At 46.0% G+C, this 19331-nt stretch overlaps 1 protein-coding gene across 1 annotated transcript in view; it reads right to left on the bottom strand.

The window, feature by feature from the left end:
- EXOC4 (exocyst complex component 4) overlaps positions 1-19331 on the bottom strand; it is a 479192-nt gene that overhangs the window by 346421 nt on the left and 113440 nt on the right. Inside the window, exon 8 of the mRNA XM_054084687.1 lies at positions 7676-7821. Within this exon, the coding sequence (XP_053940662.1) occupies positions 7676-7821 (146 nt within the window). The remainder of the gene's footprint in view (positions 1-7675; positions 7822-19331) is intronic.

The raw sequence follows: 19331 nt of genomic DNA, 5'->3' as shown, positions 1-19331 counted from the left end.
AAGTATCTGACGGGGCTAGAGGAAACCTGGAAGGGACTTTTTACAAGAGCCTGTATTGATAGGACATGGGGGAATGGCTTTAAATTGGAAGAGGGAAGACTCACATGAGACATTACGAAGAAACTCCTCCCAATGAGGGTGGTGAGGCATTGGCCCAGGTTGCCCAGAGAAGCTGTGGCTGCATCATCCCTGGAGATGCTCAAGGCCAGGTCAGATGGGACCTTGAGCACTTGGCCCCTGGGTGTCCCTGCCCATGGCAAGGAGTTGGAACTGGATGATCTTTAAGGTTCCTTCCAACCCAAACCATTCTCTGATTCTATAACTCTATGATTCTATGATTCAACTGAGCAGGATGTTCTCCAGCTCCATCAGCTGCTCTAAGGTCTTCTCGGAGCCTTTTCTTCTCCAGGCTGAACCAGCCAAACTCTCTCAGCCTGTCCTCATAGCAGAGGTGCTCCAGGCTTGTGGGTTAGAACCACCTAAGCAAAAATTACTTCCCTTGTGCATTGATATCACAGCAGACAGAAGCACAATTTTCCTATTGACCTTTGTCACCAATGCACCACGTCCTTCAAGGAAGAATGGCCCCCAAAACAAGTAGACGCCAAACCAAAGCCATAGGCTCCCACCATTTAAATCACTAACTGATAAATACATAAAAATTAAAACTAACATTCTCCTGGAAACCAGGGAGCAATAAATCAATCAGTATTTATTGTATGGCTCAAACACTCCATAAAGACCAACCTGAGAGGCAGATACAAATATTTTCCAACCACTGCAGCCCTATAAACAAGATTTTTGCCGTTGACAGAACAAGGCCTGGGCACGGACGTTGCAGATTCTCAGGGCAGCTCTGCCCTTAGCTGGGTGTCCCTGGGGTCACCGGACAACAGCCAACGGACTCGTGTCAGACCTGCCAGAGCTCAGCGCTGGGGACAATCCTCAAACAGTCAAAGCAGACACAGACTTAAAAGGGAAGACATCATTCATGAACATCGAACTCCTCAAGGTGTTAAAGCAATGATCTGCTTTAACACTCTCACCCCCTCCCCAATCCTTCAGGCCAAGGAAAGCTGAATCAGCCTTGGAGCCACCCAGAGAGATGCTGGAATCATAGAACAGACTCATAGAATCCTTAAGGTTGGAAAACACCTCCCCTCAGCAACCCTTTTCTCCAGACTAAACAACTCCAGTGCCTTCGGCTGATCCCTACAATCCTCTCCAACCCCTCCATGTCCAGCTTGGCCCAAAACTGAACACAGAACTCGAGGTGCAGCCTCACCAGTGCCAAGTCCAGGGGGCCGATCCCTTTCTTGCTCCTGTTGGTCGCACCAGGGCTGACCTAAGCCAGGATGGCACTGGCCTTCTTGGCCACCTGGAGTTACTGCTGGTTCACGTTCAGCTGCTGTCGCCCAGTGCCCAAGGTCCTTTTCCAGTCACTCTTCCACAAGCCTGGAGCACAGGGTTGTTGTGTCCCAAGTGCACGTTCCTCTGCAGAGCTTCCTGCCCTCCAGCCCATGGATCCACCTGGCCAGATCCCTCTGCAGAGCCTTCCTGCCCTCCAACTCATGGATACAGCCTGGCCAGGTCCCTCTGCAGAGCTTCCTGCCCTCCAACTCATGGATCCAGCCTGGCCAGACACCTCTGCAGAGCCTTCCTGCCCTCTGGCCCATGGATCCAGCCTGGCCAGGTCCCTCTGCAGAGCTTCCTGCCCTCCAGCCCATGGATCCACCTGGCCAGATCCCTCTGCAGAGCCTTCCTGCCCTCAAACCCACGGATCCAGCCTGGCCAGACCCCTCTGCGGAGCCTTCCTGCCCTCAAACCCACGGATCCAGCCTGGCCAGACCCCTCTGCAGAGCCTTCCTGCCCTCTGGCCCATGGATCCAGCCTGGCCAGACCCCTCTGCAGAGCCTTCCTGCCCTCCAGCCCATGGATCCACCTGGCCAGGTCCCTCTGCAGAGCCTTCCTGCCCTTCAACCCATGGATCCAGCCTGGCCAGGTCCCTCTGCAGTGCCTTCCTGCCCTCCAACCCAAGGATCCAGCCTGGCCAGGTCCCTCTGCAGAGCTTCCTGCCCTCAAGCAGATCCACACTCCTGCCTGATTTGGTGTCATCTGCAAAGTGACTGAGAGAGCACTCAATCCCCTCAAAATCATTGATAAAGATATGAGCCCTGGGGACATCACTTGCGAGCAGCCACTGGGAAACATGAGCATCACACCAGAGAATAGGGGTGGGCATTTGCAAGGTTTCTTGTGTTAATATTATTGCTATTAATGAGGCTCTTCTGCCCTAATTGGGACTGTGAGTGTTAGCACTATTGCAACCGAACTAATAACAATCTCTCAAAGTACAATAAACACTTATGTCTTTAATTAAATGAAGAAGAAATTATTGGCTCCCTATTTACAATGTGCTCCTTTTTGCCCCTAGTGAGATGTTAAGCATAACATTATCGCCGTGGCCCACAGGTCTTCTCCAGGCATCAAAACCAGAAGCTTCAGGTCACGGAAACCTCAGTCTCCTCCTCGAGACAGCGGCTCTGATGATCCCTCCGATGATCCCACTGGTTTTTGCTGCAGGATCTCATCACTTTCCCTTCTTTTCCACAGTCATCCAGTTTCTCTCCCCATTTCTTCTTCTCTGCTGCTTCCTTGATCTGCTCTTCTCCCACATTCCCATTGACACTCAAGTCATAGAATCATAGAATAGTTTGGGTAGAAGAGACCTTAAAGATCATCCAGTTCCAACCGCCCTACCATGGGCAGGGACACCTCCCACTGGACCAGACTGCCCAAGGCCCCAACCAACCTGGCCTTGAACACCTCCAGGAATGGGGCAACAACAACTTCCCTGGGCAACCTGTTGTCCTGTGCTCTTGTAACCCCTTTCCCTATGCTGATCCTCCTACAGTGAAACTTCCAAAGTATTTCTGTTTTGAATAGAACTACCCGTAACTATGGCCAAGCTGTGATGCAGTGGGTGTTCAACATCTGCTGGTACAATCCACTCCTTTCCTACCAATGCCCAATTTCCACTTGCAAATCTGATCTGCAGGGAGATGGCAAGCTGCACGTGCACTTGGCTACATCTGGGAAGAGAAGAATCATAGGATCGTAGAACCATGGAATCATTAAGGTTTGAAAAGACCTCTAAGACCATCAGGTCCAACTGTCAGTTCAACACCACTATGTCTATTAAACTATGTTCTGAAGTGCCACAGCTACACGTTTTCTAACACCTCCAGGTTTGGGGACTCCACCACTTCCCTGCGCAGCCTCTTCCAAAGCTTCACCACTAATTCAGCAAAGAAATTTTTCCTCATATCCAATCTAAACCTCTCCTGGCACAACTCGAGGCCATTGCCTCTCGTCTTATCACTTGTTACTTGGGAGAAAAGACCAGCATCCATCTCACTACAACCTCCTTTCACAGAGCTGGAGAGAGCAATGAGGTCTCTCCTCAGCCTCTTGTTTTCCATGCTGAACAGTCTCAGATCTCTCTGCCACTCCTTATAATACTTGTGCTGCAGCTCCTTTCCCAGCTCTGTTGCCCTTCTCTGGCCGCATTCCAGCCCCTTGATGTCCTTCTTGTACTGAGCGGCCCAAAATTGAACCCAGGATTTGAGGTGCAGCCTCACCAGTGCTGAGTACAGGCAGACAATCTCTTCCCTGGTCCTGCTGGCCACACCATTTCGAACACAAGCCAGGAAAGAAAGCTAAGTTTACGATGGCATGAACTACCTGAACTCCTAAAGTACCCCTCATCTAAAGTTTTCCTTTCTAAGCCAACACTAAACAAATAAATACATCCTTTTTTATTATTACTATTTAACATTTTATCCGTTTTAAAAGAGGGAAACAATGATTCAAAGTCTCTACCAAATGCCAGCTCATAAAATCATAAAATGGTTTAGGTTGGAAGAGACCTTAAAGGTTATCCAGTTCCAGCTCCCTGCCATGGGCAGGGACACCTCCCACCAGATCAGGGTGTCCAAGGCTTCATCCAGCCTGGCCTTGAACACCTCCAGGGAGGGGACATCCACAACTTCTCTGGGCAACCTGTGCCAGAGCCTCACCACCCTCTTCGTGAAGAATTTTCAGACATCAGAACACAAATGAGGAGTCCTCATTCCCCTCACTCCTTCTAGAACATACAATTGGCAGAAGTATTTAGTGTTTATAAAATTAGCTTACAGGAAGTTATCACAGGACACAGCACCAACACCTGCATCCATCTGTGAGTAAAACACAAGATTAAGTCCTGTCCTAAGAGATGTGAGGAATTAAATGCAGATGTCCTGATGACAGAAGGCTCCTCTGATTTGGACAGAGGTAATGGAAAGGCAAGTAAAAAACTTGTTGCAGCCTGGCACAAAAAGCACTGAAGATGGAGACAAGAATAACACTCCATCAAACGTGTACATCCCTCGGTGGACTGAGAAATTCCATTTCAATGGAGATTTCCATAGATAAAGTGACAGCTGACAGAAGACTGATAACCAAATAAGAGACCCCAATAAGTGGTGCTGTCACTGCGGTGCCAGCAATGACTCGGTGACAGGACCAGGCATGGTAAGAGACACGTTCTCCATGCGGTTACGGACCTTCACTTTAAACAATTAGAGGCATCTTCACTCTCTGCTGACAGACAAATCTGCAGCCTGTCATGGTTTAGCCCTTGCCCGGACACTTTTGGCAGCTAAAATCGAGCAGTTGGACTCCCAAGTCCCTTCTTCCCCATCACTCCCAGGGAAAGGGAAATGAGAGGAAAAAGACTCGTGGGCTGGAAATTAAACTAAAATAGCTTTAATAAATTAGTAATAGTAATAAAAATGTAATAAACTATATATTTAAATATATGACCTTGCGCCCCACCCTTTGATAACTAAACCACCACAGATGCTGCAGAGCAGACACAAGGGAAAGGGTCTGAAGCTAGCAGAGAGCTGCATTGAGGAACGCACAGATCCGGGATCAAGGGCAAACACACAGACAAGGTCCTGGATGGACATCAACCATCAAAGAAGAGAGCAAGAACTCCGCAATCTCTCAGTTTTATACTGAGTATGAGGTATATGGGATGGGATTCTCTGTTGGTCAGTTTGGGGTCCCTGCCATGTCCTCCCCTCCTTGCAGGTGCAACCTTCTTTGATTTACCACTCCACCAGCTCGAGGGTGGCCTTGGTCACTATAGGAATCACTGTAAGCAATGGCTTTTGTGCAGCCCAGTGACCCATGTCATAAATGCTAAAGAAACCCTGTCTGAAACACACGCAGTTAGGTTTCAGAAAAATGAGGTTACTTCCACAAAACTGAGATGAAGTTAAAAAACTGATTCTACCTTAGGTCAAACCAGAGCATAGCCTCAAACCGCTGTAGGTGAACAGTCCAAGTACACTTGAAAACAGACACAACAGGAGAAGATGAGAAGACCTATTTTACTTCAATATACATCTGCAAGTCAGAGTCAATTCCAGGAATGCAATTCTTAACCCCAAAAGCCATGGAAGTGTCTAAAAAAGAGGTGGGAGGAATAACCCTGGCTTGACAAGGGCAAGAGTCACATCTGTGATGGTGACCTCAAGTTCCACCAGGTGAGGTTTACACTGGATGTTAGAAAAAACATCTTTACCAAAAGAGTGCTGAAGCACTGGAAAATGCTGCCCAGGGAAGCGGTAGAGTCTCCTTCCCTGGAGGGGTTCAAAAACTGTAGCTGTGGCATTTCAGGACATGGTTTAGCAGACATGTTGCTGTTTGGCTAACGGTTGGACTTGATGATTTTAGAGGTCTTTTAGTCATAGAATCATGAGGTTGGAAAAGATCTCTTAGACCTTCGAGTCCAACCATTCCTATCTGCCACTAAACCATGGCCCTGACCACTTTGTCTACCTGTCTTTTAAATACCTCCAGGGATGGGGACTCCACCGCCTCCCCAAGCAGCCTCTGCCAGGGCCTGATGACCGTTTCGGTGAAAAAATTTCTTCTGATATCTGAACCTCCCCTGGTGCAGCTTGAGGCCATTCCCCCTTGTCCTATCAACTGTCACTTCAGAGAAGCGGCCAGCACCCACCTCTCTACAACCTCCTTTCAGGTAGTTGTAAATCTTCTAGGTAACAGTTACCCTTCTACTAACAAACACTATATACAGTTCATCCCATGCGAGGGAGAGAGGGTAGCACAGAAGACTTCAATTTCTAACTGGGGCCTTAGGTACTGAGAGAATACAGCCACTGGGTACATGTGTCCTTGGGACAAAGCACAGGGAGTTCCAGATGACCAAGAAATCATAGAATCAAGCAATGGGTTTGGTTGGAAAGGACCTCAAAACTCATCCAGTTCCAGCCCCTCTGCCACAGGCAAGGACACCTCCCACTGGACCAGGCTGCTCCAAGCCCCGTCCAACCTGGCCTTGAACACCTCCAAGGATGGGGCAGCCACAACTTCCCTGGGAAACATGTGCCAGTGTCTCACCATTCTCACAGAAAAAGAATTTCTTCCTAGTGTCTAATCTAAATCCTCCCCCTTCCAACTTAAAGCCATTCCTATCACTGCAGGCCCTTGGAAAAACCCCCTTCCCAGCTTTCCTGCAGCCTCTTCAGGTACTGGAAGGTCACTATAAGGTCTCCTCACAGCCCTCTCTTCTCCAGGTTGAATAGCCCCAACTCCCTCAGCCTGTCCTCATAGCAGAGATGCTTCAGCCTCCTTGGATCATCTTTGTAGCCTTCTCTGGACCCATACCAACAGCTCCATCTCTGTCTTACACTGAAGATTCCAGAACTGGACACAGGATTCCAGGTGTGGTCTCACAAGAGAGGAGTAGAGGCACCAAATCCCCTCCCTCACCCTGCCAGTTACGCTTCTTTTGATGCACCTCAGGATATGGTTGATTGAAACCATCACTTGAGCAGTACTGAGTAAGGAGGGGCTACACCCATAGTTACGCTGGCGAAGCTGAGGAAGCTGCAATCTTAGAACATGGAGCACCCGCTGCCAAAACAGCACATTTTGGTACCCCCCAAACTCCTCAAGATGCAAAAGAGAATGAACAGCGTACATTGTCATGGGAAGAGATAACAATTCAGCACAGCTCGCTTGCACCTAGGTGTAAAACCAAGATCCTCCTCTCCTGACAGCGAAGCTCACAGACACCTCCTCCTCATTTCTTATTCTGGTACATCAATTTTTTCCCTCAAAAGCTTTCCTTGGCCACCTCCCTCCCATCCTCTCTCATACACTCTCCTCCCAGCTACTTAATTCTTTCCATGCTTAACTCTGAATCAAAGGAGTTAGTGATAGGATTAACCACTCAGTCTATCTAGCAATTATACAGTTATCTTAATTCTCTTTGTCCAATCCCCTTTATCGCTCTCTTTAACAGGTCCTGAATTTCCTGTGGACAAAGAAAGGCGCAATGTATCACCGCATGCTTTGCAGCAGCTTGTATAATAGGACAGCAGTCCCAAGATGAGCCCTGGAAAGAGCTACACTCTAAAAATCAGCGCTAAATCCATAACAGAGATCTTACCAAGGCTTCAGCTACAGGCATTAAATCTCCATCTCAAAACTTACGCTCCTCTCCCCCTGTGAAATTGCGATTAGCAGTCAGCGTTGTGTAATACTCGAGGCACCAAAGACAGCTTAGGAACAGCTTTAACATCATCCCAATACTTACTTGAACAAAGGATTTTTAGGTCTTTGTGGTTTCTTCTTTGCGAAGAACGCTGCAAATTCTCTCCCTGAGCTGGCGTAGCTCAGCTGGGCGGACGGCTCCGAGGCAGTGCGGGTGTTCTTCATATCCAGATACTCCGTCAGCAGCATCTGTGAACAGAAGGAGAGAGAACTCAGCATTCAAAATTGAACAGCATTAAGATGTAACTCGATTGTCCAGGATCTTTTGGTACTCTGGAAGACATGAAAATGAATAAAAAACTCAAGAAGACCAGCTAAGAGAAACTCAGCTTTATTTTCAGAAATCTCAGTGACTTATATGTCACTATCACTAATTCGGTAAAAGCTTGTTTCACATTACTTGACCAAATCAATCTGCTACAATGCTCTGCAGAGGGACCTCGCCAGGCTGGATCCATGGGCTGGAGAGCAGGAAGCTCTGCAGAGGGATCTGGCCAGGCTGGAACCATGGGCTGGAGGGCAGGAAGGCTCTGCTGAGGGATCTGGCCACGCTGGATCCATGGGCCAAGGCCAAATGTATGATGTTTAGCTAAGCCAGCTGCTGTGTCCTGTACTTGCATCACAACAATTTAATACAACAGCCCAGGCTTGGGGAAGAGTTGCTGGAAGCTGCCCGGCAGAAAAGGACATGCTGGTGCTAGTTGACAGCAGCTGAACACAAGCCAGCAGTGTCCCAGGTGGTAAAGAAGGCCAGTGGCATCCTGGCTTGGATCAGCCATGGTGTGGCCAGCAGGAGTAGGGAAGGGATCATTCCCATGGACTTTGCACTGGTGAGGCCGCATCTTGACTCCTGTGTTCAGTTTTGGCCCTTCAGCAGAAGGACATTGAGGGTCTGGAGGGTGTCCAGAGAAGGAGAACGAAGCTTGTGAAGGGTCTGTGAAGAGGTGGTGTCACCATCCCTGGAGCTACTCAAAAAGTGTGTGGCCATGGTACTTCAAGACATGGTTTAGTAGGCACGATGGTGTTGGGCTGATGGTTAAACTGGATAAGCTTAGAGGTCTTTTCCAACTTCAATGATTCCATGATTTTACGATTCTATGAAAACCCTGATGACACCAAAGGTAACTTGCAAGGCCCCACTCCTCCCAACACTGATTCCATCAGCAGCACCAGGGAGATGGTGGGTCGGTAGCTGTTGGCCTTTACAGACTGATTACATCCCACAGCTCTTAAAAACATAACTGTTACCAATACTGATCCATTCATTTACATTTATTTTATATATGCAGACATATATATGCAGCCTATATATGTTCTGTATATTTATATGCAGAAATAAAAAACATCCAAACATCCGTGTGTGTGTTCAGGTGCCTGTGCTGCAGGTTCACATAAGCTGTTTGAAAAATCCGGGGAATGCTGCAAAAAATTGTCCTTTAATAGCTCCCACATCAAACGTGCTGCTTTTATCATTGAAAATACGAATTCCCGCAGCCGTCAGTTCTGCCGGCATGGTTTAGGATTTGTCTCGAGCCCAGGATACTCCTTGAGGGGCTGGGAAGTCCCTTTTTGAAACCACAGAATCATAAAATGCTTTGGGTTGGAAGAGATCTTTACAGGTCACCTCGTCCAACCGCCCTGCAGGAGCAGGGGAATCTTTAACCAAATCACATTGCTCCAACCTGACCTCGAATGTTTCCAGGCATGGGCCTTCCACTTCCTCTCTCAGCAACCTGGGCCAGGGTTTCACCACCCTCAGCATAAATATCCAGTCTAAATCTCCTCTCCCTTAGTTTAAAAACACTACTTCTTGTCCTGTCACAACAGGCCTTGCTAAAAAGGCCCTCCCCAGCTTTCTTGTAGCCCCTTTCCATACCGGGAGGTCACTATAGGTTGTCCTTGGAGCTTTCTCCAGGCTGAACAAGCCCAACTCTCTCAGCCTGTCCTCCTATGGGAAGTGCTGCAGTCCACAGATCATCTTCATGGCCTCCTCTGGACTTGCTTCAACAGCCCCATGTCCTTCCTCTGCTGAGGGTTCCAGAACTGGACACAGCACTCCAGGTGGGATCTCAGGAGAGCAGAGTAGAGGGGCAGAATCCCCTCTCTCGCCCTGCTGGTCTCACTGCTTTGGATGCAGCCCAGGATACAGGAGGGTTTCTGAGCTACAAGTGCACATCGCTGACTTGTTTCAGGTTTTCATCCACCAGGATCAGGTTTTCAGCCGTCAGTACGAGGGTCTCCTTTCTGAAAGCCCTGAGTGGTGGCCCAATACTTGACTCTATTTAAGCAACTCTGCATTAAGTGGCTGGAGAACAAGTCTTATGAGGAGCGGCTGACGGATCTGGGATTGTTTAGCCTTGAGAAGAGAAGGCTGAAGGGAGACCTTATTGGTCTCTACAACTACCTGAAAGGAGGTTGGAGACAGGTAGGTGTTGGTCTCTTCTCCCAAGTGACAGGTGATAGGACAAGGGGGAATGGCCTCAAGCTGCACCGGGGAAGAAATCAGGAAGAAATTTTTCACAGAAAGGGTCATCACGCCCTGGCAGAGGCTGCCCAGGGACGGGGTGAAGTGCCCATCCCTGGAGGTATTTAAAAGACGGGTAGACGAGGTGCTCAGGGACATGGTTTAGTGGCACAGGAATGGTTGGACTCAATGATCTAAGAGATCTTTTCCAACCTGGTGATTCTGATTCTATGATTCTATGATTCTATGATTCTATCATTAGAGAAGCAGAAGCAGATTCCAAGGCATTCACTTTTAATTCCCTTGTGTCTGAAGATGGAAAGAAACTCCTTAAGATTAACTTTTGCCAGTGCATTTAGAAAGTCCCTGTTTATTTTCCAAAACCTCTACGCACTCGGAGGCCATCAGTAATGAGTTCCATTTTAATAATTAACCAGTCAAAGCCCTACAAAGAGAGCTTTCCACAATGAAAGGAACACATCAGTACTGTGCTGTCTGAGTTGAAATAAATTACACAGAAATAAATATCCTGGCAAATGGTCTCATGCCTCTAAATCGAAACAATTCAGCATAGCTCATGGAAAAAAAATAAATGCAAACACAAAGAAACTTCAACTCCTAAAATATTCTCAATTAAAACTTTCCCTGAGCACAGGCTTTTACAAAGGATGCTTATTGTTAAGGTTGAAAATAATCACTCTGCCGATTTTTGATACTAATTTAGCAAATCTGTTTGTATTTGCGTGTTTGCAATTCATCTTCTCTTCTTAACAACCCTAAAATCGTCACAAAGATGTAATTAAACCCTCAAAGTTAATCAAGTTTTTAAAAAAAAAGAAAAACACATAGCAATTTGTTTACTCAATATGGATGAAACCTGATCATAGTGGATTCTCCAACTCCGGAGTCACTTCATATCCAGGATTAGGAAATGTAAAGTGTGTAAACACAGCACTCAGCTCCTTAGAATGGTTTAGGTTTGAAAAGACTTTGAAGATCATCCAGTTCCAACCCACTGCCATGGGCAGGGACACGTCCCACTGTATTAAGTTCATTTATAGATACCAGCGTGCAAGGACAGGACCGCTCAATCACGGTTAATCAAATATGCTTTATTATTCAAATATACTATCATACCTTAACCTATTATACTTGGCTACATAAAAACTTATCAGCTTACTGACTCATGAATTGGTGTCGATCACCGAGCAGAAGGAGATGGAGCACATATGGTGCATGTATTCCTTCTCGACCCTCACCCATCAAGCCCAGCTCCTTCTATCCTCCTCTTGGGGACAGCAAAAAGTGTCAGCAGCATCCCTCACCCCTGGCGTGGTCAGCGCGTGAGCAGGCTGAGTGACAACTTATGTGCCCCACGCTAACAGTGATTTCGACACCAGGCCCTGTTCTCGTAACACTTTTCATGCTCCTTGGGCTCTGCTTCAAAGTCTTGTAAATATCAGGCAGTTCTAATCACTTTTCTACTTCTTTTATCCCATTCCCTGTTTGTTATCATAGAATTATAGAATCACTAGGTTGGAAAGGACCCACTGGATCATCGAGTCCAAGTATTCCTAACACTCCCTTAAACCATGTCCCTAAACAATTCATCCACCCGTTCCTTAAACACCTCCAGGGAAGGTGACTCAACCACCTCCCTGGGCAGCTGTTCCAGTGCCCGATGTTAAGTACAGTCACACCTTTCTCACCGCAAGCTGGCTAAGAATTGTTGCTTAAGCTAATTCACTACTTTAAGATTCGATTGTACAATACTTTAACAATATATACATATGTAATTTGTCTATATAAATATATCATTGTCCAACAACGGACCATTACTTCTTATCTCTGATACACCCACTGGATCAGGTGGCTCAAGGCCTCATCCAACCTGGCCTTGAACACCTCCAGGAATGGCGCAGCCACAACTTCTTACAATAAGCCAAGAAAAAATTGACCTAGGAAGATAACGAATTATCCATCTTCGTTCAAAGAGAGAAACGAAAGATGAGTTTATGATTAGATATTCACAACATATCTGAAAATGCCATCGATTGGGAACGGTAAGACACAATTGTTAATTTATGTATTTAATAATTACGCTTGGGACTGGAGAACCTCCCATACAAGGACAGGCTGAAAGAGTTGGTTTTGTTCAGCCTGGGGAAGAGAAGGCTTCGAGGAGACCTTAGAGCGACCTTCCAGTACCTGAAAAGGGCTACAGGAAAGCTGGGGAGGAACTGTTTACAAATGCTTGTAGTGATAGAACAAGGGGGAATGGCTATAAACTGGAGAGGGACAGCTTTAGACTGGACATAAGGAAGAATTTCTTCACTATGAGGGTGGTGAGGCACTGGCACAGGTTGCCCAGGGAAGTTGTGGCTGCCCCATCCCTGGAGGTGTTCAAGGCCAGGTTGGATGGGGCAACTGATCCAGTGGGAGATGTCCCTGCCCATGGCGGGGGGTTGGAATTGGATGGTCTTTAAGATTCTTTCCAACCCAAACTATTCTGCGATTCTGCGATTCTATGATTCTATGATCAGATAGGCAGGGCAAAGCGGTTAGATGGAAGGCCCTGAAAAAGTAAAAAAAAGAGAAAATATGTGGGTTTTATACCATAATAATAGTCAAGTTATAAAATTCAGGCATAGCTGAAACCATGTTAGACAGGTCCAAGCTCTTTCTGCTCCAGTGCCCTGTACTCAACAGCCACACCAATTCTTCCGAGCGCAGTAATTAAGTTTAAGCACGGCTGAGCAGTTATGATACACAGCCAGGCGGGAGAGAAGTGAAGACAGGAGAGATATTCACCGCAATGTACATTTGACTTGAAACCACAGCACAAACATTAACACTCTTGTAATTTTTAAGCAATCCAATGTGGGCCAGTCTGAAAATCTTGCCAGCCACTTGTCTCGAAACATAATCCGAAGTTTTCATTCCTCGTTGCATTCCATGGCCTTCACCCAGTGCCATCCATTTATTCCCTACACCCAGACAGCCCAAGTTATGCTGCTGTTCTGCTCTCCTAGTCCTAGCAGAGGATTTTAATAAGAATCATATTTCAGTGTTACAAGTTGTAACTTGGCTGAGTATTTATGAACAGCCACAGCAAACCAGAACTTAAAATCCACTTCAAAGAAACGAAAAAAACAGACATTTTCCTGCTTATCCAAGTGAACAGGAGCTTTCCTTAACCAATAAAGTAAGAGATTTCATGATTTGGTCTCATAACAGTGGATAAGTAGTTGCTAAGCCATCAATCAAAGCTCTTGTTACACATTAATCACGTGGATGTACAGGAAGATTTATGAGTGACTGGAAAGTTTGCAACATCCCATTCATCTATAACAAGGACTTCTGACTTCGACGGTTGAATCATGCCATCCATGCATTATATTTACATCAATGTCAAACAAATAAAGCTATACATAAAGCATGAGAACAAAGCACTCTTTCTCCAACTGCCCTTTGGAAACGAAAATGAATATAAACTGTTTTATTAAAAAAAAAAAAGCGATATTTATGGATTTGGAGGCTTAATTAAATTCTCAAATTTCCAGAGGTCACATCGTTCTGTGTAGCCTCTCTATCACATTGATCTGATAACAGCTTCCACCACATTGTCTTTCTGAACTGCAACAGGGCAAAACCAAATTTGCCACTGTGTCTACCTGCTGCGACTCTCCCGACCCACAGTTTCGTTCTTTGGCTAAACCCTACGAGAAGTTGTGTAAGTTGTGATGTCTTATCACGCTCAGGATTGACCTATGAAGAAAGCACGGGCAATAAAACACACCTGGCTTCAGGGCGACAGCTCAATTCATTAATTATTTGTCCCCCTTGTGAGGTTTTGGATAGGAAGATTGAGCTCTGAATGAGTACTATTCCATCAATTAAAAGCTATAAAACATACTCCATACTCTTTCACATCCTCGGAATTAAGATGGATGCTGACAAATGAACACTTCACTCCATCAGAAAATCATGACAGTCTCTACACTATCAACACTGATTTTCATTATGCCTTCGTGTATTCAGGGGGTCCAGAAAATCAAAAGAAATCACTGCACAATGAATTTTGCAAGGGTGAACAGGATGACCAGGTAATTACTGGCCTCTCCACCTCATATTGATCAGGGACAAAATCCCAGAGCCGATGATAGAAGACTCTATTAAAAAAGAATTAAGGGAGAATAATAGAATTCATGTCCAGCGACATAGATTTACAGAACATAGATCTTGGCTAAGCAGTATTCGCACAGTAATGACAAATTTAGCATTAAATAAACAGAGAGAGATAAAGTTGTGTTTCCATCAAGGATCTGACAAAAGCCAGAACACTAAAAGTCAGCATCGCATCTGCTGAAAGAAAAATGGGCAGGCACATGACAAGATCCTTAACGTACCACTAGAAATCAGGAAACCACCGATACTGGATTTTACAAAATCCCAAAAGTCTTAATTCCTCTTTTCCTTTCATAGTCTACATTCCAAGGGAAAAACAAGACTATTCCAGAATGCTTCTCTTTTGTTGGATAGGAATTTTCCCATTTTCCAATCCAAGTCTGGTCTGTCTTCACTTTTAAAACAATAATAATTAGAAGCTCAATTGTTGGAATGGATCCAGAGGAGTCTACGAAGATGATTGGAAGGCTGGAGCAACTCTGCTAGGAGGACAGGCTGAGAGAGTTGGGGTTCTTCAGCCTGGAGAAGAGGAAGCTCTGAGGAGACCTTATAGCCACCCTCCAGCATCTGAAGGGTGGAGCTTACAGGAAAGCTGGGGAGGGACTTTTTCCAAAGGCCTGTAGTGATAGGATGAGGGGCAATGCCTTTAAATTGGAAGGAGGAAGATATAGATTAGACATCGGGAAGAAATTCTTCACAGTGAGGGTGGTGAGGCCCTGGCCCAGGTTGCCCAAGGAAGTTGTGGCTGCCCCATCCCTGGAGGTGTTCAAGACCAGTTTGCATGGGGCTTTGGGCAGCCTCATCCAGTGGGAGGTGTCCCAGCCCATGTCAGGGGCGTTGGAACTGGATGATCTCTAAGGTCCCTTCCAATCCAACACTTTCTGTGATTCTAAGTGTGGAATTTTAACTAAAAACAGAAGCAGACGCAATTAATTAATTCTAAGAAAACCAAGTTTTTTGCATGAGTTGTACCATGTTGAGCTAAGGGGCTGAGTACATGCATGGCAAACACAGCAAAAGACAAAGAAATAAGGTAAATCAGAAAGAACAAAACCAATTTTTAGGTACCGTGAATACTGTTTAATGCAGCACAACCTGCTTTATCTAATCCTCTTGTTGCCCATGAAATTAATTTAACTGAAACATAATAATAAAAACCCTTCCAGAAGTAATTCTCTCAAGGCATCACCCAATTCCATTATTGCACAAGAATTCTTTTTGGCTTTCATTTTGGGAAAAAAAGTAAAAAAATCATCCCAGGACTATTTAGATAATGCTATCAGTGCCAGCGCTACTGCATTCATTATCAATACTCATTGTCATTAGCACAGCTATTAGTGTAGACCTGTGAATGTGCATCAACCTCCAGGGAAAAAAGATGGGAGGGAAGGAACTTAAAAACTACTTTAAAAACACAACTTCAGAAAAGCTGCTTTCATAGAATCATAGAATGATTTGGGTTGGAAGGGACCTCAGGGATCATCCAGTTCCAACCCCCCTGCCATGGGCAGTTACACCTCCCACCAGACCAGGCTGCTCAAGGTCCCATCTAACCTGGCCTTCAACACCTCCAGGGATGGGGCAGCCACAATTTTCCTGGGCAACCTGTGCCAGTGCCTCATCACCCTCATTGGGAAGAATTTCTTCCTAATGTCTAATCTAAATCTTCCCCCTTCCAATTTAAAGCCATTCCCCCACATCCTATCACTCCAAAACCTTGTAAAAAGCCCCTCCTCATCTTTCTGGTAGGCTCTTTGGGTACTGGGAGGCCACTATAAGGTCTCCTTGGAGCCTTGTCTTCTCCAGGCTGAACAAGCCCAACTCCCTCCGCCTGTCCTCATATCGGATGTGCTCCAGCCCGCTGATCGTATTTATAGCCTTCCCTGAACCCGTTCCAAGAGTTCAATATCCTCCTTATGTTGAGGGTCGTACAATCATAGAATCATAGAATTATAGAATCATATAATCATAGAATAGTTTGGGTTGGAAGGGACATTAAAGATCATCCAGTTCCACCCCCCTGCCACAGGCAGGGACACCTCCCACTAGATCAGGCTGCCCAAGGCTCCATCCAACCTGGCCTTGAACACCTCCAGGGATAGGGCAGCCACAACTTCCCTGGGCAACCTGTGCCAGGGCTTCACCATTCTCATGGTGAAGAAATTCTTCCTTATGTCCTGTCTGAATCTTCGCCTTTCCAGTTTATACCCATTGCACCTCGTCCTGTCACTACAAACCTTTCTAAACAATCCTAATCTGGACACAGAATTACAGGTGGGGCCTCACAAGAGTGGAATAGAGGGGCAGAATCACATCCCTCACCTTGCTTTAATCAGCAATGGATCGTTTACCTGCTCAGAACCCAGAACTTTTTCATTCCGCAAGCTTTTGCTAACACATGCATTGTGTTCACAACCATAGCCCCACAGGCTCTGCCTCTACTCAGTGTACGGATGAGCAGAACTCGCTGGAGACGCACACACTAATATAATGGGTTTTACAGTTGCTAGCACACCAAAAGGAGAAACTGTTCCATGCTGTCACAGCCGTCAACATCCTTGACCGAGCCAGTACTGGCCAGCACTCATTTCATTTCCCCACTCTTTACGCAAGCTGCCACAGCAGCTTACACATCTATCAAGAAAGAGACTTCGGTTCAGTAATGAACGCCCAGCATAACGATTTCAATAGCAGTGTTCTCCACAAGTGTCGCTAATTAACCCTCTGATGTATCAACATCCCTGTGACACATCATTATCCGATGGAACAGACTGAAAGGCAAACCCTCGTCCTGCGACAAGTGCTGAGACAAAACTCGACGACTTGGATAGGGTGAGGTTTGCATTCGCTGACTTTCTCAGCTGCCGAGATCATGAGAGATCAAGTTTCACCGCTGACAAACACAGAAGATAAAAGCCCTCTTTCTGTAAATAACTTCCACCCACTCCCCTGGGCCACATCAACATTCGCAGTTCTTCTTAACTTATATTTGTGGCTCACAAAATAAGCAGCTAAAAGAAAAAGCGGCTGAGAGATTCCAGCAGGTAAGCTTACCTTCTAGAAGATGTGATCAGGCAGGTGATGCTGAAAGGGGGCTTTCTCTTTGCCAAGTCTTTAAGGAGGGCTTTGCAACTCATGGTGTGAATGTTGCAGTTGTCCTATGCAGGAGTTGGATTCTGATCCTCGTGAGTCTCTCCCAACTCAGGACATTCTATGATTCTTTCTAACTTTAGTGGCTTTAATATCCATAGAACCTACAATCTGGTACCAGCTCACACAAAGGTATCTGATGGACATCTCCAGAAGGGACATTTTATAAGGGCATGAGGGGGAATGGCTTTAAATTGGAAGGGGAAGATTTAGACTACATATTAGGAAGAAATCCTTCACGATGAGGGTGGTGAGGCACCAGCACAGGTTGTCCAGGGAAGCTGTGGCTGCCCCATTCCTGGAGGTGTTCAAGGCCAGGCCGGATGAGGCTTTGAGCAGCCTTGCCCAGTGGGAGGTGTCCCAGCCTGGTCCAGTTCCCTCATCATCTCCATGGCCTCCACTGGACTCTCTCCAGTCGCTTCTTATCTTTCTGGAGCTGGAGAGCCCAGAACTGGACACGGGATTCCATATGGGGCCTCCCTAGGGCAGAGCAGAGGAGGAGGAGAACCATCCTTGCCCTGCTAGCCATACTCTTCCCCATGCACCCCAGGATACCACTGGCCTTCTGGCCACCAGGGCACCTTTCTGTATGGGTAAGTAGCCAACTGTATTGTGAAATGGACCAAAAAGCAATGAACTTTATCGGAACGGGGTAATTACCACCTGGACAGCACAAAATAAAGCATTTTCCTGCAAGACTAAAACATGCCGTCTTTCAGTCTGACTGGACTTGCTTTTGTTCATATAGAAGTTAAAAGGTCAAGGAGCAGTGTAAGAGTTGAACAGGTAATTGAGCGCAGACTGCTGCTCTGCAATTATAATTTACCTCAGCTTCACCAGTTCTGCTCATTTGGGAGGTGGAGAGGGTGCAGTAAGAAAGATTTTTATAGCAGACGTAAATCTAAACATGTTTAAATTACAAAGAAAGAGGATATATTCGCTCACATTTGGTGTTTGCTCTACATGCACCTTTCAGAGCATCGTCAGGGAAACAATGGACAGAAACAAGTTTGGGCTTAACCCAACTGATCTGAGCTTCTGCTCCTCAAACCAGCACGTCCGATGCAGCAGCAGCGCAGGGAGGAAAAGGTAGCATGCTGTTTAAATGCCAACCGTGTTAACTCATGGATAATACAGCACACTCCATGTATTTCATGCCTTCAACTAATTGCTTAAGATATCCTGCTACAGTGTAGATGGTAACAGTAGTGTGCCCTGAGTCTTCATTAAATGCCAGCTCTTAATAACAGACTCCAAAAGGGCTTTAATTGCATTTACTCGCAGCTCCTGAACTTTAAAAGTTGTTAATCAGATTTCTATGTAAATGGAATGACGAGGAAAGGTTAAGTACAGGTTTCTGAAATTTCAGCAGTTGAAGACGCGTTGCCCTTACCAGGAAAAGGGAAACTACCAACCCTGACAGGAACTCAACATCTTAATTAAATACTCAGAAGTACAGTACTTATTTCGGCGTGAAGTTCTATTTTCAAATGTCAAACTTAATCAGGCACTTGACAAAAACATGCAATATCCCAACAGCACCAAAGAACAAAAATGCCTTGGGATTCTTTCCTCAGGAAACACCTGCACGTCTCCTGATCCTCAGCTCCCCAGCAAATAGAAGTTTTCCAAGCCATTTGTCCCAAACAACAAGAAGTTTTATGTCTCTGAAAGTGCAGAAGGCCGGTTGAGAAATAGGATACAACATTTTTCAACGTGGCAGCTTTCCTCCTGCTCATTTGGTTTGTCCCTGTAACAAGCATCACACTGTCAAGTAAACACAAGGGTCCTCATCAATCTGAATTGCAGAGATTTATTTCCCTTGAGGGTATGGCCCATTAATAATCACCAGTCAGAACTATAAAAACTTCTCCATCGAGAGTAAATTTAGTACGTC

Source organism: Cuculus canorus, chromosome 1, assembly GCF_017976375.1.
Source record: "Cuculus canorus isolate bCucCan1 chromosome 1, bCucCan1.pri, whole genome shotgun sequence".
In the NCBI taxonomy this organism is placed as follows: domain Eukaryota; kingdom Metazoa; phylum Chordata; class Aves; order Cuculiformes; family Cuculidae; genus Cuculus; species Cuculus canorus.
Note: the sequence above shows the minus strand (reverse complement) of the source record. Positions and strands in the feature narration are given on the sequence as shown.